The 20,332-nt window shown below is 37.1% G+C and overlaps 1 protein-coding gene across 1 annotated transcript in view; it reads left to right on the plus strand.

Moving 5' to 3' along the window:
• LOC133517421 (uncharacterized) overlaps window positions 1–19,302 on the plus strand; it is an 88,945-nt gene extending 69,643 nt beyond the window's left edge. Inside the window, exons 3-4 of the mRNA XM_061850737.1 lie at window positions 18,401–18,579; window positions 18,716–19,302. Coding sequence (XP_061706721.1) covers window positions 18,401–18,579; window positions 18,716–19,013 — 477 coding nt within the window. The 3' untranslated portion in view covers window positions 19,014–19,302. The remainder of the gene's footprint in view (window positions 1–18,400; window positions 18,580–18,715) is intronic.
• Window positions 19,303–20,332: the final 1,030 nt, after the last annotated feature.

The following is a 20,332-nucleotide window of genomic DNA, read 5'->3' on the forward strand; positions in this document are numbered from 1 at the left end:
TTTTTTTAAAAACGCTGAAATTACTTTTCTTGTATTCTAATAATATGCCTATATATAAAGTTTTAAGTCCCGCACTCAAAAAAAAATTTGATGTTCCTTACAAACTTTCAACCTCTTTTTAACCACCATTTTTAAAACGCTGGAATTAGTTTTCTTTTATTTTGTTGATAAAATACTTTTTACAAAATTTCAAGTGAAACTTGAACCCCATATAAACTTTCATTATCTTTTTAAACCCTTAGGGGTTAAATTTCTCGAAATCGCTTCTTATTTCTTGTACAAATTACAGCTTTCTAGCATTTGTAGGGTGAAATCACCAAAAACATGAACATTTAAGCTATATAACCCTTTATATTTTTTACATATGTTGTGATTGTTTTTCATCGAGCCACCAATGGTAACAATTTGGTGGTAACTAGTGGGTATAACCAAAATTATGTAACCGTTCCAAAACGTATTCATCGGTACATACATAATTATATCCATACGAAAGTAATCTTTCCGAACGTGGCAGCCTTTATCTTTTAAGACGGTTTAAGCGTTTAATCTAACATGTGCTTGATAAAGTATTAGCAACACCAGCAATGCAACCGAGTAATTGCGTCAAAATAACACAGATATTTGCAAAACAACCACAGCCGCGTTGGGTTACGTCAGGGCTCAGGAAGCGGTCGCAACGTCCACGGAGTGTGGCACCCAGAAAGCTTGAGAAATCAGAAGGGCTTCCCGGTTAGCCTGGATGATAACGCAATACTGTCTTCTATCTCCGTGTAATAGAATTCAGATAAGGACTTTGCGTGTTTGCATGTGTTTAATCCCAATCCCAATTTGTATTTTGGCATTAAACAGAAGATTATAAAGTGATTAGTTGAAGTTATTAAATTAGATTTGAGGACAATAGCTTTCTTTGCTTATGCTGATATACCACCTATTTATAAATTACATGTCACATTAATTTCAATATTGCGATGTATATTTCTTACGCAAGCCGACGTATCAACAGCAAGTGCTACAAATGTAGAAATTGCTTTTCACATTTCGGCAACGGAGGAAGCGGCCGTGTTGTGGTTGTTGTGAAACGCCGACGACGGCCCAGGCTTGCTCTGATTAGGAATTTTCCAGTGAAATTTGTGAAATCCGATGTTGCACGCTAATTGCGTGCGTAATTCGAAAGGATGTTTGGAGGCGGTGAGGCCTGGTTGACAGCATTACCTTCTTTCGTAGGAGTGCTTTTATACAGGCACATCTTTCTTTCAATCATAAATATATTATGTACTAAGTATGCGGCCTTATATGGTCGTGGTTATCGATGTGATCGTGTGTCACTGTCGTTCTAGATCTGTGGTAGAATCAAATTTGTAATACATGTGTGTCTATCCAATACCTACGGGCGATAAATTAAAACAGATATATCATTTATTTTTATAATCATTAATTAAGAAGTATTTTTAAGTTGCACCTAATTATGAACCCGTCATTATTTTTTGAATATTTACCGATCAGCAATGTACTGCAAAAATTACGCAAAATAACATGACACGACATTGCCAACAAGCGATTGACAGTTACGTTAAAAATCTCGTATCTCGTAACTTTGTGTTGCTTTACATTGTGGGCCGAATTATTTTGTATGGTATATATTTTCATTATATTTCTAACCAAATTTATCTTCATCTACTTCTTAGTTCCTATGCTGACCACCGTTTTAATATACGGTTCTATTGAATTTACACACTATAATTATGGTGGCCCACTTGTACCAACCCCTTAGTTACCATGGAATATGGAATATTATATTTATTCACATTTATTTCCAGCGGGACAATTTTTTTTCTTATAGTGCATGATCCCACCTCGTCCTTTACCACCTACCTAAAACAGTGTGTGGCATTTAGAATTTCTGCATATCCGAAAAATCCTAAAACCCCACCTAATAAAGGCGAATAAAACCACAGATGCAGATTACCCGTGGTTTAGTGAACTGTAAAGTAATTTTCGAAAAGAATTGATAAAAGTCGTGGAAACTTCTGCGGGCATTAAAGGAACGGAAACCGGAAACGCGGTAAGGGTTAAAGCGGAGACGACGCCCGTTTCCGCCGGAAGAGCGGCGCCAGGAAGGTACCTAGAGGAAAGATAAATATATTGCCGCCATATTGGCAGAAGCCAATCGATAAATCCGTTCAGTTTTGCATGTACGTTACATACGACTTCCTCATCCTGTTTACTTCCAGGGTTTGGCTATATATAACGCCCGCTGAATAATACAGTCCAGTCAGACTTTTCTTGAAAGGTTGTGAAACTGCGTAGAATACTTTGATACGGATTACCTGATACGTGGTAGCTACAGGTCCCTATGTATTTAGGTAAGTACTAGTGAAATGTTTTGGGTTATATTCCAGTCATAGGAGTTGATGGTTGCCATTTTGTTATCGGGTATACTGGTTGAAGTTGTTAAGACTTTTGGGCCCATAGAAATATGATGAACAAGAACGGCTGACAAACTTCAAAAGTGCGACCAAAAATGAAATGCAAGTGTGTGCGTAAATTGTCTGTGTGAGATCAAAAAAAAGTGATGTCATGTTACAACATATTAATAATCTATCGGTGTTTGACTGCTTTATCGACTACTTTTTGAAATATGTTTGTTTTTATATTAGAGCTTATAGTACCTTTAATTTTATTTTATTTTTTAATTTGAATTTCGTGCCTCTATCTACTGACAAGTTGGGTTGAGTGTGTTTGGGTTGTTGTGTTTTCTTGTGTTAGCGGCAAAGCCGTGGAAAAGTGGCTAAAATGTAAGTAAGTACTGTGTTAAATTCACCGCTAAACATGTGCACCTTCAAAAAAGGTATTATACCTTATACCCATCATTATTATTTTAAGTCGTATAGAAAGGTCTTAATGATGTCTTGTGAAGAAATAATTACTTACCTATTAAGGGGCTGTCAACACCCAATGTCCTTGAAATTGATGTTACTTAAACAGTTTTTTAATAAAGACTATTTGTTTTAGTCAGGTAAGAAAAATATATGTTCATATTAATTATATTTCAAAGACCGTGGTTGTACTCGATACATGATTGAACGAAATCGGCTCGATAGAAAATAATTGCAAAGATTGGTCTTAAAATCACAATTAAATGGTTCTATGTCTTTATTGTTTTGACTTATGAGTCTGCAATTAAAATCACAATTTCAAAACATTTATATCTAAACCGCTAACGAGTAAAATATTACACTAATAATCCACTTTTTTTTATTTAAATAATTTTCTTATTATTCTCTTGTCCAGGCCCAGTAACATGCGACAGTGCTATCTCATTTACCCCGATACAAATAGGTAGACAGTGTGCGCGCTTTAGGTATTGACAGCCTCTTAATCCGAAAACTTCGCTCGGAATATCATAATTATCTGAGAAATGAGTAGGTATGTATTTGCCTGGGTTATTTGGCCCTGTGACACTACAATCCGGCACACTACACGACACCATCTTCACTACATTAATTTATTAATAGTTTTCTTCCTGATTCATTTATATTTTTTACATTAAAAAATACGGCAAAATGTTCTTGGCCGACTGCGGCCGACCTCTAACTCAAAAATGTCTAATGTCTAGTCTGCCTCTTTCGCACTAATGGGATGTTCATATAGGTGATGGCTTCCCTTTCGCACACTTCATCTGTCTTTAAGCGAAGCGTTTGACATTGACAGGTCTGTGTTCGGGCCAATTCGAAAGTATGCAGACATCAGAATGATATCTGATTGATTTCGTTTAGTTATCGTTAATTTCGTTCGTAATTAAATGACATCATTCAGATATCATTCTGATGTCAGTGTACGCTCGAATTGGCCTCTTTCTCTTGTTACAGCCTTAATGAGGAATTGCTACATGATTACATTTGGATTAGCTGAACTGTCTTAAATTATGTTAAGTAGGAAACCGATTGTTACTCGTACTCTTAGGTAAGCCATTTTTGTCCCAATAAGGCCTAGTTTACCCTCTGGTTTGGAAGGTCAGATGGCAGTCGCTTTCGTAAAAACTAGTGCCTACGCCTAATCTTGGGATTAGTTGTCAACTGACTGACTGACTGACCCCAGGCTCCCATGAATGCACCTACTTAGTCGGCATTCGGCATAGGATCGAAAACCGCGTGCGATCTATTGCAAGATCTGTGGAGCCCTTAACTGATACATTTAAGTTACCATAGAGATAAAAATAAACAGTACCTGTGGTAAGCCGTAATCTTCCTTGTAAAATGTCAAATACCAACATTAAGTATGTTTATTTTATCGTTTTTAAAAAACGAAAGAAAATAAACATACATTTTTTTTCGTTTTTATCTTGCTAAAGTATATTAAAATCGTAAATTGAAAAACATATTATTATAAATGTTTAAACCGAGCATTTTCATTTGATACCAAACTCGACCAAACTTTCTTGCAAATAAGATGACCAGAATAGCAAGACCCCTCACAAATACATAGCTTTTTGGCTTCTAAGTATTCTATATTTCCATAGTTCCGTGATCGAGCCTGCTCATTAATTAATCATTAAAATATAATGCCTTCAATTACACGTTTACACAATTTCATTTAAATTATAAGAAATTTACTTAAGTTATTGTCCGTCAAACTATTTTCTAATAGCTCATCTTAAAAACATAGAAATGCCGGGACGTGCCCCTAGCCAGCCGTGTGTTCCCAGTTGAATGTAAGGACTTCACTTGGCTTCGCTCGCTCACTCGATTAATACCTACCTCCGAGGAAGGAAATATTGGTATTTGGCGACTCATGTCCGACCGGTTCCGCAAGTGTTATTCCGAACATGAGATGGCTTGTGGACTTTCCGGCTCGAGTATTGTCTTTGTTTTTTGTCCCTGTCATGTGTAGCGACACGGGACCACAACAGCTTTTTAGGATTCCGCGACACGAATCTTTATAGTTAAATGAAATTACGTTCCCACAAACCAATTTGGAATTCGGACGCATAATTCTTGTTTAATTGCACGCAGTCGTAACGAACTCGGAATTTGGAACAGAGACGCAGTTTAGGTACCGTCTTCCGTGAGTTGCTGATGGCGGTAATTATTACTCGCTTTTATTATTCGCGTTTTTTGAAGCATTCGTATAACACTTTGGCAGCCAATTGTAGTGAATGTCAAATAGGATAAAAAATACCGGTGATATCATCAGGAACACAGTACAGAACCACATTACATGTTATTAAAATTCGATCTTGCCGTGGCAGTTAAGGTCAAACAGAACTTGCTACTAGACTTAACATTTTATTGGTTTCACATTCGGCACGAATGCGAAATGAAAATATAAAAACAATTGTAATAACATTGTCTAAAATAATTTTACACAATTTTCAATTGTGGCTGAACGTCGAATAGGTCTGTGTATGCATTCGATGCGTAAACTGTCAATACATAACGATATGGCGTACGAATGTTTAAAATGTCACCTTATTTAAGAAATATTTTGCTTAATATTTAGTTTTTTTTTCGTAAGTGTGATGAAAAACATTGTCTGTAACGCCGGGGGTAAGAATATTGTTACTCGAGTCTTTAACTCACTCCAGCCTCTAGACTCTATACAATATGTATAGACTCTCGTACAATATTTCACTTACCCCCCTCGTTGCACAATGTACTATATCATTCTCCAGATGAGGAAGAGCGGTACTTCCCGGCACAGGCTATATTAAAGCTTAAAAGGCGGTTCCAATCACTAACTTTAAGATGATGTTTAGTGTGAAAGAAATATTTTTATTTATTTAATTGTATCAAATATTTCTGCAGCTGACAGTAGGTATGTACATAATGTACCTACAAATCGAGATGTACTAAAGCACCACCTATAAGTAATGTCCCGCATGGTATTCCGGCTCTCATTCACACCCTATGGTAGCGTCACCACTTCAAATAAAAACACATATCTGCGACTGTGGATAATGAGTAAACTGTAACAACATATTATTTGTGGTTTTCCTTTTTGCAACTACTGCGGAATTTCATAGTATTAAAATTTTCGTACATAATTATAGTTTTTTATTAGATTCACCGTTGCAACGTAGGTATTTGAATTTCGTTTTTTACAAGCTATTATACAACTTGCAATGTTTGTTTGTAATAAATATATTACTTATTTTTGTTCGAGTCAAATCTTGTAAGCTTAATTAGAACAACTTCCTATCAATTAAGCAATTAATCAATTAATTTCAATTAAGCTGAAACTTCACATATAATACATACGCCACAGGAGACGGAAGAGCTCGCAGCTTCCTCAGCGTATTAGTTTAAGAATCCAGTGAGGAAATGCTGCCAGCGTTTTCGGTACTATGCCACAGGGGCCTATTTTATATTTATTTTAGATATACATATTTAGTCTTATTTTAATATTAGTTTAGTTTGTAATTATAGTTTATACTTTAATGTTGTATATACAATACCTATATTACGAACACGAAAACGAAAAAAAATACACATGTATAGTTGGGTGACAATGCAATATTTTGGTAAGTACCATTGAGATGAGCTGATGATGGAGAGAGGAAGGAGGTGGCTATGGGAACCCTGTGATGCAGCAACGTCACCTAATTGTGTTTGGGATTGTTGGAAATTTATTTTATTTATTCCTTAGATTAACACTAAGGTAGAAGTACTAGTGCTCGACGCTGCACTAGTACTCGACATGGGCACTTTATGTCAAAGTGACAAGGATTAAGTTTGAATACGGAAAAATCTTCGTTGTTCAAATTTAACCTATATTTCCATGAAATAAAGTGCCCATGTCGGCGACTAGTGCAGCGTCGAGCACTAGTACTTCTACCTTATTACAGTCATGCTACACATGTTAAAAGAAGTGACTAATATAAATAAACATCGAGAAATGAGTATTAAAACATACTTAAATGCTAACTATACATTGATGGAGCTCAGCGTCGTTATGGACTCTAGGTATCGGTTACTAACTGGCATAAAACTAGCTTCGGTGGTTTGGGATATGTCCAGTTTGCTGTCTGAATGTGAATTGTAAATTGTCTCGACGCGACGAGAATTAGTTGCTTGGTGAAAGAAAAGTAGAGTAGAGTCTCGCTTTGTGTGGTAGAGCACAGCACAGCGGATGTCATTCCAGATCTAGAGCAGAGCCCAACTAGGCAAGTACCTCCTTACAGAAAACCGCAGCCAAATAACACTAGTGTTGTACTCATAGTGTTGTGTTCCTGCCGGTGAGTAAGGTTGCCAGAGCTCAAGGGTGCGGAGTGTTAGGGTCGGCAGCACGCATCATGTAACTTCTCTGGAGTTGCAGGCGTACATAGGCTACGGAGACTGTTGGTGGTAACCAGGCGGGCCGTATGCTTGTTTGCCACCGACATAGTATAAAAAAAGAGTCAGCGAGAAAAGCTTGTATCAAAATTGGATTTTTCGGCTTACCTTACACAGTTAGACCACTTCTACTACTACTTACACAGTTAGACCACTCTAGTAATCGTTACGCCTACCTACCTAGTGCCTTAAATACCTACCTAATACCAACTATTTAATTTCTTTAATCGAAATGCCTGCAGTGAATGGAACCTTGAAAGAAACATTTCCGACACTAAACGAGCAAACCATGAGTTATTCGAATAAAAAATCTACGATGTGGTGTTTTTCCGACCTTGGATAGTAGGAACACAATCTTACTTTCTTACGAGCCGAATGGCTAACGGTAAAACGTGGTAGCATTTTACTTTTTAAACAGGGAAGTAATTAATTATTTACATTTCAAGAGTTTCGTACTCGTATCTAGGTATGTTAAAACGAATTAAGAGTCCGCAACAAGCTCGGCTCTCCATACAAACGTAGTTACGCTCTCATTTTAATAGAGAATAAATTTTTCACCTTTAAATATGTGACGGTAGCGAAACGGCCAAGCCATATATTTTGACTAAGATGTACAGTTTGTGAAGTTAGGGCTTGTAGAGTTAGAAGCTTGGCTCTACAAGAGATCTGATAACTTTTTGACAGTGCGAGCCTTATGGTTTCGTCTTGGCAACATTTTACATAAAAATGTCCGAGGGGCCTCGCGCATCAAATACATATAACCAATGAGCGGAATTCTTCATAGCAAAAATCAAACTGTCAGAGGGATTGACCTAACTGTTTTATCGACTTATCGATGTTACGGAATAATATCGCATTAGGTATCCATAATCAACTTAAAAGATTATTCTGTAACATTTGACCTCTTTGATAAGCAACTTGCATCTCCGTATTAAAGTAAATCATGTCAGCGTCACATATGTAATTTATGTCACTTGAGTTTTCATGAGTGATTTCCGTGCCGTGTTCCTAAAATGGTTAATCCTAAAAGAAAACAATAAAAAAAATGGATACAGAAAGATTATTATTTCAGTTTCAAAGAAGATTCTTCCACTATATATTGCTCTAAATGTTACGTTCATTTACATCATAAAAGTATTTTCTTTACTATTATACCAAAATACAGTGGCGGTCAGCTAATTAGGGATACCTGTGTTTCGTTAAGTGACAAATATTTATCGATAAGTCGATAAAACAGTTAGGTCAATCCCTCTGACAGTTTGATTTTTGCTATGAAGAATTCCGCTCATTGCATATAACTGGGAAGCAACATAAAAAATGACTCGTTATTTCTTGCGCCACCAGAGGGCCTCGCTAAATGTACTTTGCCCACACCCAATTTTGGTCTTGCCCCGCCACTGTTTATGTCATTGTATGTACAAGTTTAATTACAATCCAACCCGTAGTTTTAAACTGAGAACGAAACTCCGTTTGTATGGGAAGGTGGAATTCGGCGGAGCTTGCTGCGGACTCTTAACTAAGATTACTTTATGACAATGCCTGCGTTGCTGATTGATTACGATTTATGGATTGACGACTTGTTTCTATACTTTCTACTATATATTGTTAATTTATACTTTATTCTCTTAATTAATAAGTAAAATAAATAAAAAATGATAAAAAAAACAGTCGCGTCGCATCATATAAACGAGTATATACCTACTACCTGCCTATCAGTTGGGTTGGGTAAGCTTGTTTTATTTCTTTAAGACTTATAAGTCTATGGACGCCTCTTCACTACTAAATAAATTCAATTAAGTAATTATTTATTTACTTCGAATTAGGAGATCCATATAATGTTAGTAGGTAGTAGGTACTGTTGCCGGCTAACTAAAGCGGTAATAACTAAATGAAACCACGTTCTTATAATATGTACAATAAAATAAACTAATATCTGTCAGTACGCGAGTCTACTCTAAAACAATAAAATATCGTCACTGGCCTTAACGTTCTTGAATCTTCATCGAGCCAAACGATGAATCCCGGCAGCCGGTGCTACTGAGGGCTACGCGGGCCCACCAGGCGCAAGCTGATGAAAACTACAGCAGCGATAGCCAAGAAAATAAGTAGTCTTCAATTTTAAACGAGAAGAAAGGGCTGCACAATCGTGCGTTCTTATGCTTCTTAAATTTCGGGTCGAAACCTAACCCAAGCCTCATTACATAATGTTAGTAGGTAGTAGGTACAAATCTAGGCAATCTAGAATTCTAGATGCACCTATTCTCGACATCTGTTCATAAATAAATAAAATAGTTCATGAATAATATTACTAGTGTTACATTTTGAAAATTTTCAGAAAACTGAATCGAAAAAAATCCGAATCAGATACCTTCACTAACTCTTCGGTCAATTACGTTGATTGTAATTGATTGTCATTTAGCTTGTATATAATTTGCATAGATAGACACTGTTATGAGAACTCTTAATTTTCTGCCTACATACGCACTGTAAATAATCTATATAAAATGTATTTATTTCCTTACAAGTGTATTGAATTTCTTTAACATGTGTGATACTGACGATATTATAATTTATAAAGATAGTCATAAACTCTTTCTATTTAATTCTTGTACTCGTAACAATTTTGATCAAATGGCGCTTATAGCAAAATAAACTCCTTCAATATAATAAAACACTACAAAAAATTACGAGATAAAGAGTTATATATCATTTTTGTGTATATATTCTGCAAACAATAAGGTAGGTAATCATTAGAACCTACGTTTTACATCTGCGAAATGTAATCTAATTATGCGCCAAAGAAAATGGCGTACCACCGCGAATGTTTGAAGTGGCGTTTCAAAATAATCTAAATTAGCTTAAAACAGGCGTTTTCTCGCAGTGATTTGCTTTTATTATGTTTCTTGGTACCTATTATTAGAATACATTTTCATAACGCACAAAGGTATTTAAAAAAATTTTTTCGTTAAATGCGTGACATCTCGCCAGTAGTGTGGGAAACGTACTAAACGCAGTGAAGTGCCGGTACTTCATGGAGGTGCGGAAACATTTTGTTACAGATGCCGACTCTAGTACTACCTCAATGACCTATGTATATAGTTCTTGATCAAATCTTAATAACCAATATTTGCCTTTTTGTCCAATTAAAAACAATTTGATCCTTATCACAGAGCCCATATCCATCACAAAGTTAATAAGAAGTCCAAAGTTTTAGTTAGAGCCCAGAGCCTCGGGATAGACGGTCGTCTTATTCTCATCTCTGTTCATTAATATGCAGATGAAGCCGCTATGGATACTATGAATATGTATGTTCAGAGAGAGGCCTCGACGACCGCTCTAGAGGTCAATGTCAGGTGCATACGACCACTTTAGTCAGACCCTTAACATAATGTTCGGTTGGCTTTTCTCTCGTTGCTCTGGCCGGGTACCAAGCGGCGAGGGAGCTCTTGTTACACTAGCTGCTTTATTGGCTTTAGACTACCGGTTCCGCCTAGAGAATGTTTCTCTTTAGGTATATTAGGTAGGTTAAACATGCCCTTTTCAATGTTATGATTATCATATTGAATGTTGATGATGGCCACTCAGGTTTGTTGCTAAGTTGGATGTTTTTCTTTAGGGCATTTACGGGCTACCTAGTTAAGTTACCTATTGTGAAACAGGGTTAGTTAGTAAATATGTACCTATACCTAGTAAAAAATTGTTAATAATGATCAGTGTTTTTGCCGGTAGTTAAACAAATAACTCTAGTCTTGCCCTAATAGTTGCCAGCTTATATTTGTTTCTAGCAATACATGACACACACAGAGGAAACGTAGCGATAGCGTTTGAAGTTTCCGCGATATAAAGACGTTCTGAAGCGCCATCGAAAACTTGCGACATCCCATCTGAGCGCTGGCTGGTAGGAGCTTGTGGTTATGAGATTAGAATCAGAATATCGAAAAAAGCTCGGCTTGAACACCTGGACCAATAGCGCCTTCATTAAATTTCATCTACTTAGGTATATCGGTTAAACGGTAGCGTGAATCCTTGGGCCTTATTCGAATTGCTAAACTGCCAACTTTCGCGTCATCGTCAAATCAACACATGATTCTCTCAAGTCAAGTATTGATTCTAGCACGTGCGGATATTATAATTATAATTTGTATAATATATATATAATATTACAGTATAATTTGATACAACCAAAATTCACTGATTGCAAATAATAATAAAACAAAAATAACGGTTTATAATGGTTCTGAACAGTTCAGTTTGGCTTGGTTGACACCTGATGGAGGATTGCTAATGTGCAATGTTGACAGGTATGAATTTGATCACCATAACTACTTACTTATTACCTACTGGATACTTTCGCATTTATAATACTAAGGATTTAAACATTTTCGCTACGGGGCACCAAAATACGACATGCATTTTTAAATCTAGCCAAAGCAAAGGAGCCTATATATATGTAGTAAGTAAATTCTTATACTTTGTAACCGTAAGAAATGGCTGCAAGGGGGAGTGCTCGCAGCGTGACAGCTACTCGTCCAATTGGTCGAGATTGCGCACTTCCGCCCCGGCTTCCGGCGATGGCGATAGCAAGAACTGCAGCGGTCAACGTTCTGGACTTAATGCATGATGCATGACCAGGCAGGCTTAGGACCTTGCCGGTGTGTAACGAAATAACACCCTGCTGTCACCTCTATTGACTATGGCTTAAGAGGCCGTTATCGATTTTAGTCGCAAAAATGTCAAATTGATAGATTTAGTCGATGAAACTGTACACCTTTTGTTAACTATTAGAAATAACAAGTACTGGTTTCTATTAGCATGTCTTGTTATCTTTCATTTCAATAAATCATTTTTTTTTAAACAGACTCGCTTAAATTAACAGACGGATGCTAAAAATTCGTAATGTTTGGACTGCTAAAAATGGTAATTTTGTATTACACACATCCTGTACTTCAATTTTAATAAACTATATTGTTGTTATTATAAATTTGAAGTAGTGTAAATGAAAGTTAGCCGAAATCAATTTTCTCCAGAAATTACTTCAAAACAAGTGACATTTTCTCTGAAAATCGACAAAATCAAAGTGATTTTGAAAATCAAACAGTCTACAACATTTGCTGAAACTGTTCTTATCATTTTGTGTAATTTAACACCATAATTTATAGATTAATTTTTCAAAACTGTTCCTTCTCGTCACATATTACTGGGGACGCACGCATTATTAAAAGGCAAGATGAGAAGACGTACTTATAGAAACCAATACTTGTTATTTAGATATTACGTAACAAAAGGTGTACAATTTCAACGACTAAATGTATCAATTTTACATTTTAGCTCTAAAATTGTTACCGGGCTCTTAAGTCATAGAACTCATAGAGAAATAAGTACCACAAGGGCTCACTCCATACATCACTTAATAAATAATTTATGTTGTATGGGAGGTGTAGTAAAACGTAAGTATTATTAATAAGTTTGCAAAGCTTAATATGTATTAAGACATCACAGGTGTCGGTGAAATATCAAAAATATACTCCTAATATTCTCTTAAATTAGTCACAGCTCAATATGGAACGCACTACAACATTCAAATATTAACCAAAAATATATCAACATTTTGAAATATATTTACACGCACAGTAAAAGTAGAGTTAGACTGGAAACACTAGGAGATGAAATAAATATAGAACGAGGAGTCAGACAGGGGGACCCTCTATCTCCGAAGCTTTTTATCGCAGTACTCGAAAATATCTTTCAGAAATTAGAATGGAAAAATAAGGGAGTGCGGATAAATGGACGGTTTCTGAACCATCTCAGGTTCGCTGACGACATAGTTATAATTGCTGAAACTGGTAAAGACCTTGAGGAAATGATGAGCTCACTCGACTACGAAAGCTCAAAAATTGGTTTAGAAATGAACATGAATAAAACTAAGATTATGACCAACCATCGCAAAAGACACATTGTGATAAAGGGAAACAACATAGAATATGTCAATGACTACATATATTTGGGAAAACAGCTGTCATTCAAAAAGTCTAGCAATGAAGAGGAAATAACAAGAAGAATAAACGCAACTTGGAGGAAATTTTGGACATTGAAAGAAATCCTAAAAGGAAACTACAGTTTGCACCTAAAAAAGACTGTATTTGACACATGTCTACTACCTTGCCTATTGTATGCCTGCCAAACTTGGACATTTACAGACGAAATAAAACAGAAAATCAAATGTAGCCAAACAGCAATGGAAAGAAGTATATTAAAAATTAGAAGAATTCAAAAAGTAAGGAGCGAAAGCATTAGACAAAAAACAAAAATCACCGATGCTCTCAGGCACGCGCTCTCACTTAAGTGGAGATGGGCTGGACATATCTCACGATTCAAGGACAGAAGATGGACCATAGAAACCACGCGTTGGAAGGGACCAACGGGAAAAAGAAATGTTGGCCGACCAATAAGGCGGTGGGCTGATGATATCACACAAGCGACAGGAGCCGACTGGATTAAGCTGGGCAAGGACAGGGAGGCATGGAAGAGGATGGAGGAGGCCTTTACCCAGAAGGGGTCCATATTTCATTAGCATTAAGACTAACAAATTAATTTATGTACTTTTTTTTTTCTCTTTCTACTACAACCAACTAACAAAATTTAGATGTATATATGCGAAATATGGAATAAATGGCTTTATTATTATATTATTATTATTATTATTCTCTTAAATGTCTCACGAAGGGTGCCACTCTGCCACTGCTGTAATGAAATATTGATTCAATTCCCAAAAAAGTTTGAAGCATTACCTATACAACTTGGAAGGTTTCTAACTCAGGTTGAACATAATTTCTTAAGAAGCCTTTAAACTTACATTGAAACTTTCAAGATTTTTGTTCAATTCAATTCAATAAGCCTTTATTTAACAATCTTATTAACTAGTTTACAAAATATAATAAAACATCTTATGTATTTCCTAGTTTAAAAAACTCTTATTATACTTATGCATATCAATGCTCAGTTTCAGACATCGGAGTCGAGATTGTCTTGCTTTCCAGCATAGGCCTCCCCCATGTTTCTCCAAAGTTCCCGATCATGGGCTTTCGTCCGCCAAGTGGCACCAGCAAGAGCTTTGAAGTCATCTTCCTATCTTCGTAGAGGTCTATGATTTTTTCTGCCACCTTCCTTAGGATACCAATCAGTCACTTCTTTGGCCCATTTGTCTTCCTTGCATCTAAGTATGTGACCTGCCCACTTCCATTTGTTTTTTTTTGATAATATATATGAAACATCCTTAACACGTGTTCTTCTACATATGGTCTTTATTACCTAATATTAAATAAAAAAAAGAAGATTAATCTGCTAAACTGCAGTACAGTTTGTTGGCAGAAAAAACTAAATCTACCCTCCATCAACCAGTAGGTATAGTAAATATTAATAATTATAGCCGCTTTTGCATACGTATGTATATAGAAACCTTGATATATTAAAACTTAAACTTCCGAGTGGTTATTACATAGTGTTATTGGTCACAGGTCGTTGTATGTATTAGGTAATTCAAGCTAACACTAACATTGTAAATTAATATAACCGCTAGATTTAAGCTAGTTATTAGTTTAGTCGCTGTAGTACCCTTGTATATATTTCTATTATGTAAATAAATGATTCCACACATATAACCGAAACAAACCTGTCCATAGACCCACCATAGAACATTCCCACACAAAGTGTCGTAGTAATTTTAACTTTTTAAATATTCGTGATGCTACTGACGTTTTTAATGTCGAAGGGTTCCACACCGGTTGATTTGATGACCACTTCCTCCATCTCTCGGAACCATGTAGGCAATATCGCCTTCGAAACGTAGGAGGTAATTTTAAATCTTCTACTCAAAGTCCAAATTGGTTAACTGTATGTAAAATTATTGCTTGTTTAATAGTAAGTACATACTGCAAGGAGTACAGAGAAGCGGTGGACATTGCAACGTAGTCGTTGTGCACTCAGTAAAACGTCCCGTTAACAAAGGTAGTGGAACCAGGTGTTCTCGCTTCAGTAGAACTCGTATAGTATTCGTAATAGAAAACAAATGTGGGTAAGTAATAGTTAGGTGATTAGTACATGCTCAAAGGTAATAAGAATAAGCTTAGATTTCCTCTAAAAAGAATACCATCAGGTATACGTATAGGTAGGTACCCATCTACAAGTGACTAATATGCTGTTAGTCATGAGCAGAAAAGATATAATAACCCTAAAATCTGGAAATAGGTATTGTATGGCAAGGCCATTAAACGTGATACAATTACGAGAGGTGTCACATACGCTTTGTCCTACACCTATATAATGATGAGAATTCTCTGCTGGCAGATAAGGTTAGAGCAAATTCGGAACCTTAATGGTGTGCTTTGATAATCTTACTTACCTTCAGGAACTATATGTACTTTGACTACTACATGCTCTTCAGTGGGGAGTCCCGATCATATTAAAGAAATAAGGACCCATCCTTTTTGTTGAAAACTAGAAGTGTAATAAGACTAAGTGTTGAGATGTTATGGAAGGTCACCCTACATAAAGGAAATAGCTGAGCTCGCGGCTCGGCGCGCGCGCTGCGCGGAGCGGAAGCGCTGCCCGTTCCCACGGACATTCATCCGTTACTTCGCCTCGTCGTCTCCTCGCGCCTCACCCCCCCCCCCCCCCCAAGCTTCTTGGAATGCCCAGGTTATTGGTTTTCCGTACGACAGTGCTGTGAAATAAGTGGACTTTATCAACCGTTGTGAGATTAATTATGGATCCACGTATATGTGATGCAGGGGATGTAGGTATTCACTGACCAAGGTGTCTTCCAGGCGGTTTGATGTTTTTACTATTGTATCACCTAAAGATCACATCAAATACAAGTTGTTACTTCACCTTGGGTCAAACATTGTTTTCTTTGATCTTCTCTTACAACTATTTATATTATACCCATTAAAGAAACGACTGGAAACTCTTCCGTAATTATGTTAGGAGTTAATTAAACCGCGATGACAAATTTAACGTAATATATAATGTGCGGAACAGCGCCAGATGTGAGACCAAAGGCACAACACTCAATCAACACATAGAGCTGAACACAGCTTTAATTCATTCCCATTTTTAGGGCAGTTAAATCAATGTCATTGTTCAGAAAAATAGGTGACGTCTACACAGACCCGCTGCTGTGGGACCAAGGCTGATCTCATTGTTTAGTCTACGCGTCAACATCACCTAAATATTTGATTTCTTGTAAAATTTGATTGCATAGCTATTATGATTGTTCGCTTGGCTCTGAAATGTATTAGTGGTATGCCAATGATGAAATGATTTACGACTTGTGTTTGGCTTTAGACTTCAATGATTCCTAATCAGGGCAGTTACGATCTGAATGGGCCCGACGATCTTGGTTTAGTATGAAAACTACAAACCTGTCGTCTATCAAACTTTCAAAAAAAGCACACCTCTATCTACCGAGGTCGGAGATTACCGTACCATATAAACCGTATTTACCAAATACCTTATTCTGATGAAAATAAGGCTGCGACTTTCGACTGATGCGGGTACCAAGCCTGGTAAATAATATGTATATATGTATATATTATAATCTCCGTGCGTAACAAATACGGGGCACAAAGTACTGGACGGACATCTCTCCGGCCGCGATAGATAAATAGAGGAATGTTTTTTTCTCAAAAATTTGACAATGTATTTGGCTTTTTTGGCCGGTAATATACGCGTTTGGTAGACGACAGGTTAAGTAGGTACCCTTAATTACTACCACTCTTCTACTACCGAGGTATCAAGCACCCTATTTCCCTAATTCTTAACAGGTTTCTACCATATTAGGGTGGTGTCTCCAAGTCAAGAGGTCGAAAAAATGTAAGAGTTAACAAACTCCAACTAATTATTTCCTTTTCGTGAATTTGGCTCTTTTCACTGGTTATATTTTAAGGAGCTCGTGTGGGTCTAATTCGGCCCGCTATAGTCGCAGTATGGAAACCTCAAATAAAAAATGATCTGCGTTTGTTTTGAAAAATTAAAAGTGTCGTGCTGTCGGCCATGTACTAAGTAACTGTTTCGTATTTTATGAGTACAGCTGCAAAGGCGCTAACGGGTCGCGCGGGTCGCACTTTGTCGATTCATGTCCTAATTCGCAGTTGAACATACTTTTACATTATTATTTGATCTAAAAGTGCCAACAATTCTAATCTGTGAAGGCACTCGTGAAAGTCCGGTACGGCACTGTGCGCGCACCGTGACGCTCGTCCCGCGGGAGCGGAAGTCTTGCTCGGTTCCGCCGCGACGCACGCGCCGGAGATCCGCCCGACTTGCCCGCCGCCTAGCCACTGTAACGTTCAAACTGACGAAACCGGCATTCATTTTGTTATTTAGATTCCAAATTTTCTAGTCACTTCTTTGTAGTACGTCTGCAATACGGAGGAAATAATGCATAGAGTCCTCCCTCGGAAAACTAAATATCATCCTGCTGAAAAATCTTACGAGCTATGTCGGTTACCATCTCCTGTGAATATCTTCATTTCTGATTCAATCTTTCAGAGAAACTCCAAGTGAGTACTTACTAAACATTTTGATGTTGTGTTTTTTTAACTCAATACATTTTATGTTCGGTTGGTGCTTTAGTCATGGCATGTAGCATAATGTCCATTATAGAAACCTCTTTCATGGATGTTTATTCTTTTATCTGTGGTTAATCATTTAGCATGGTGTCCTAGTGGTGTCATTTTGAGCATTTACGAACGACAGGAATGGTTTAATATATGCAATAATTTAACATGCTTATTAAATGTTAATATGAAAAGTTCTCGCACCGGATTGTTAAGCTGTCCTCAAAGTGCGCCTTGTTCAGATTTTGACGATAGTTCCGGTCTTCCGCCGGTGATATGTAGCAATCTACGAGAAAAAATAAGAGGCGAGAACGTAATAATAACCAATCATAACTATTGTAAATAAAAATATTTAATAACAGTTTCGAGTATAAGGATAGTGGTAGTATTTCTATTTTTCCTTTATAAAGTAGTTAGGTACCTAAATAATTGAATGACACCCTATTTTTTCAGATATCAGTCACTGAATTAGACGAATCAAAGGGAAAAAGGCATGGCCGAGATATTTCTGTTCGCTGCATCGCTCCTGTCACGCCACTCCAGCCTATTCCTCGTTATCCGTTGACAGTCGCCTGGGCCCCGTCTACATTATGCTTCAATCTGGATGAGGAAAAAGTGGTTAAACATTTGACGTGAGTCACAAGCCTTACAGAAGTTGCGTTAACGAATCTCCATTTTTCATGGAACTGATGACAGACGACTACAAGTGTTAATTGGCGTAGATTATTCGACTGTGGGTTTTCACTATTTCGTCATTTATTGTTTTAGGATACAGAATAGTAACACACATTCGATCTTTGTCCAATGTTGCGGCCTATGGGATAGTACTGCTAGACTGGGTGCGAGCTGGAGATGCTACCCGCGGGGGAGGTTCCTGCTGGCGCCGGGCGTCGGGGCCGCGCTCGCCGTGAGCGCCGCGCCGCGTCCGTACGCGTGCCCGCTGCCTTCTGCACACCTGGCTCTGCAGCTCGCGGCGGCGCACATGAGGGACAACGTTGCTGGATATTTCATGGTACCGATTCAAGTTTGTTTTAAAAATTATATACCCCTTCTGCAACCTGAATAAAATAGACGAGCCGTTTGTATCCAAAATGTCAAGAGGTGACAATTATTTATGACACGGGGGCAAAGTGGTTGTTTAACCCCTCGTGCTAATATTGATGGAGTATGCGAAAGATCCCAAAATTGAATCACGGGCGTAGCGAGTCGAATGTTGAGCGTTGTGAGGCACACACGAGGGTTAAACAAACTTTGTTCCAGAGTGAAACACACAATTTTTCACCACACCAACAACGCAAGCTAAATACTAACTGTAAAATCATTTACATTGTAAAACATTACAAATCTAATTCAAATGAATTATTTCATATTTATCATTCAAAACTATTCGTATAACCTGTAAATAAATTAAAGCCGTATTATATGCAATATTTTGTAGGTAGGTACCTACCTATACAAAATGTTACTGTTTCTCGAAATACATAGCCCAAGAGATCTCAAAAGACGGAGCGGCGACAAAGACAATGGAGGCGGAGATCAAATGACACAACTGTAAATTGCAGCATCGCTGGAATGTAGAACTATTATCTCATGCGGAAATATTTGCTTGTATACTTATACAGTAGTAGCTTTACCTAAGTACGTATTTTATATTAGTACGGTCGCCAAATCTCAAAAGCCCTCTAGAAACACGATTTAATTGACTCGGCTCGGCCTTACCCACAACCGGTATCAATGTGTTCGGACAGTTCTCCTGATCACCGTACATGCGGTAGTAAAGCGGAAAAATGGTGGAGGGGATAGTAATGACGTCACAAAGATGGCGGCCGGACCTATTCTTTTTGGCGGTGTATCTCGAAAACCACTTAACCGATTTTAATCATCGAGGTGTCAAATAATAGCTTATATTATGGAGATTATTTCCTTTTCTACAAACATTTACGTGAAACCTATAGGAAAAAAAATAATCACAAAAAACAGTTTTTTTATAAAATTAATTTTTTTTATTTTGTAAAAATCTCCGTAAATATTAGCATTTCGCAAATTTTGTTTAATATAAAACATATTGCTTCATTATCAAGGAATATAATGAGCCTTAAAACATACAGATCGAGTAATAAACAATGAAGCTACACTCATTTATTTGCGCATGGGTAACGATAACTGGCTTTTACCGGTCGAAACTGTGGTGACTGTTACGATACGTATTGAATGGAATTTATAGAGTATCGGTTTTAATTACTGAAATTATAATGACAATTATAAAAACCAGACACAATAATGTTACCTTACTTCGACGTTTAGTCTCTTTTTTCGTCTTAATCATAGGTAGGTACATATTTCTTTTTACTTAAAAATTTTATACAGGATGAACTTTTAACCACC

Source organism: Cydia pomonella, chromosome 4 (assembly GCF_033807575.1).
Source record: "Cydia pomonella isolate Wapato2018A chromosome 4, ilCydPomo1, whole genome shotgun sequence".
Taxonomy (NCBI): Eukaryota; Metazoa; Arthropoda; class Insecta; order Lepidoptera; family Tortricidae; genus Cydia; species Cydia pomonella.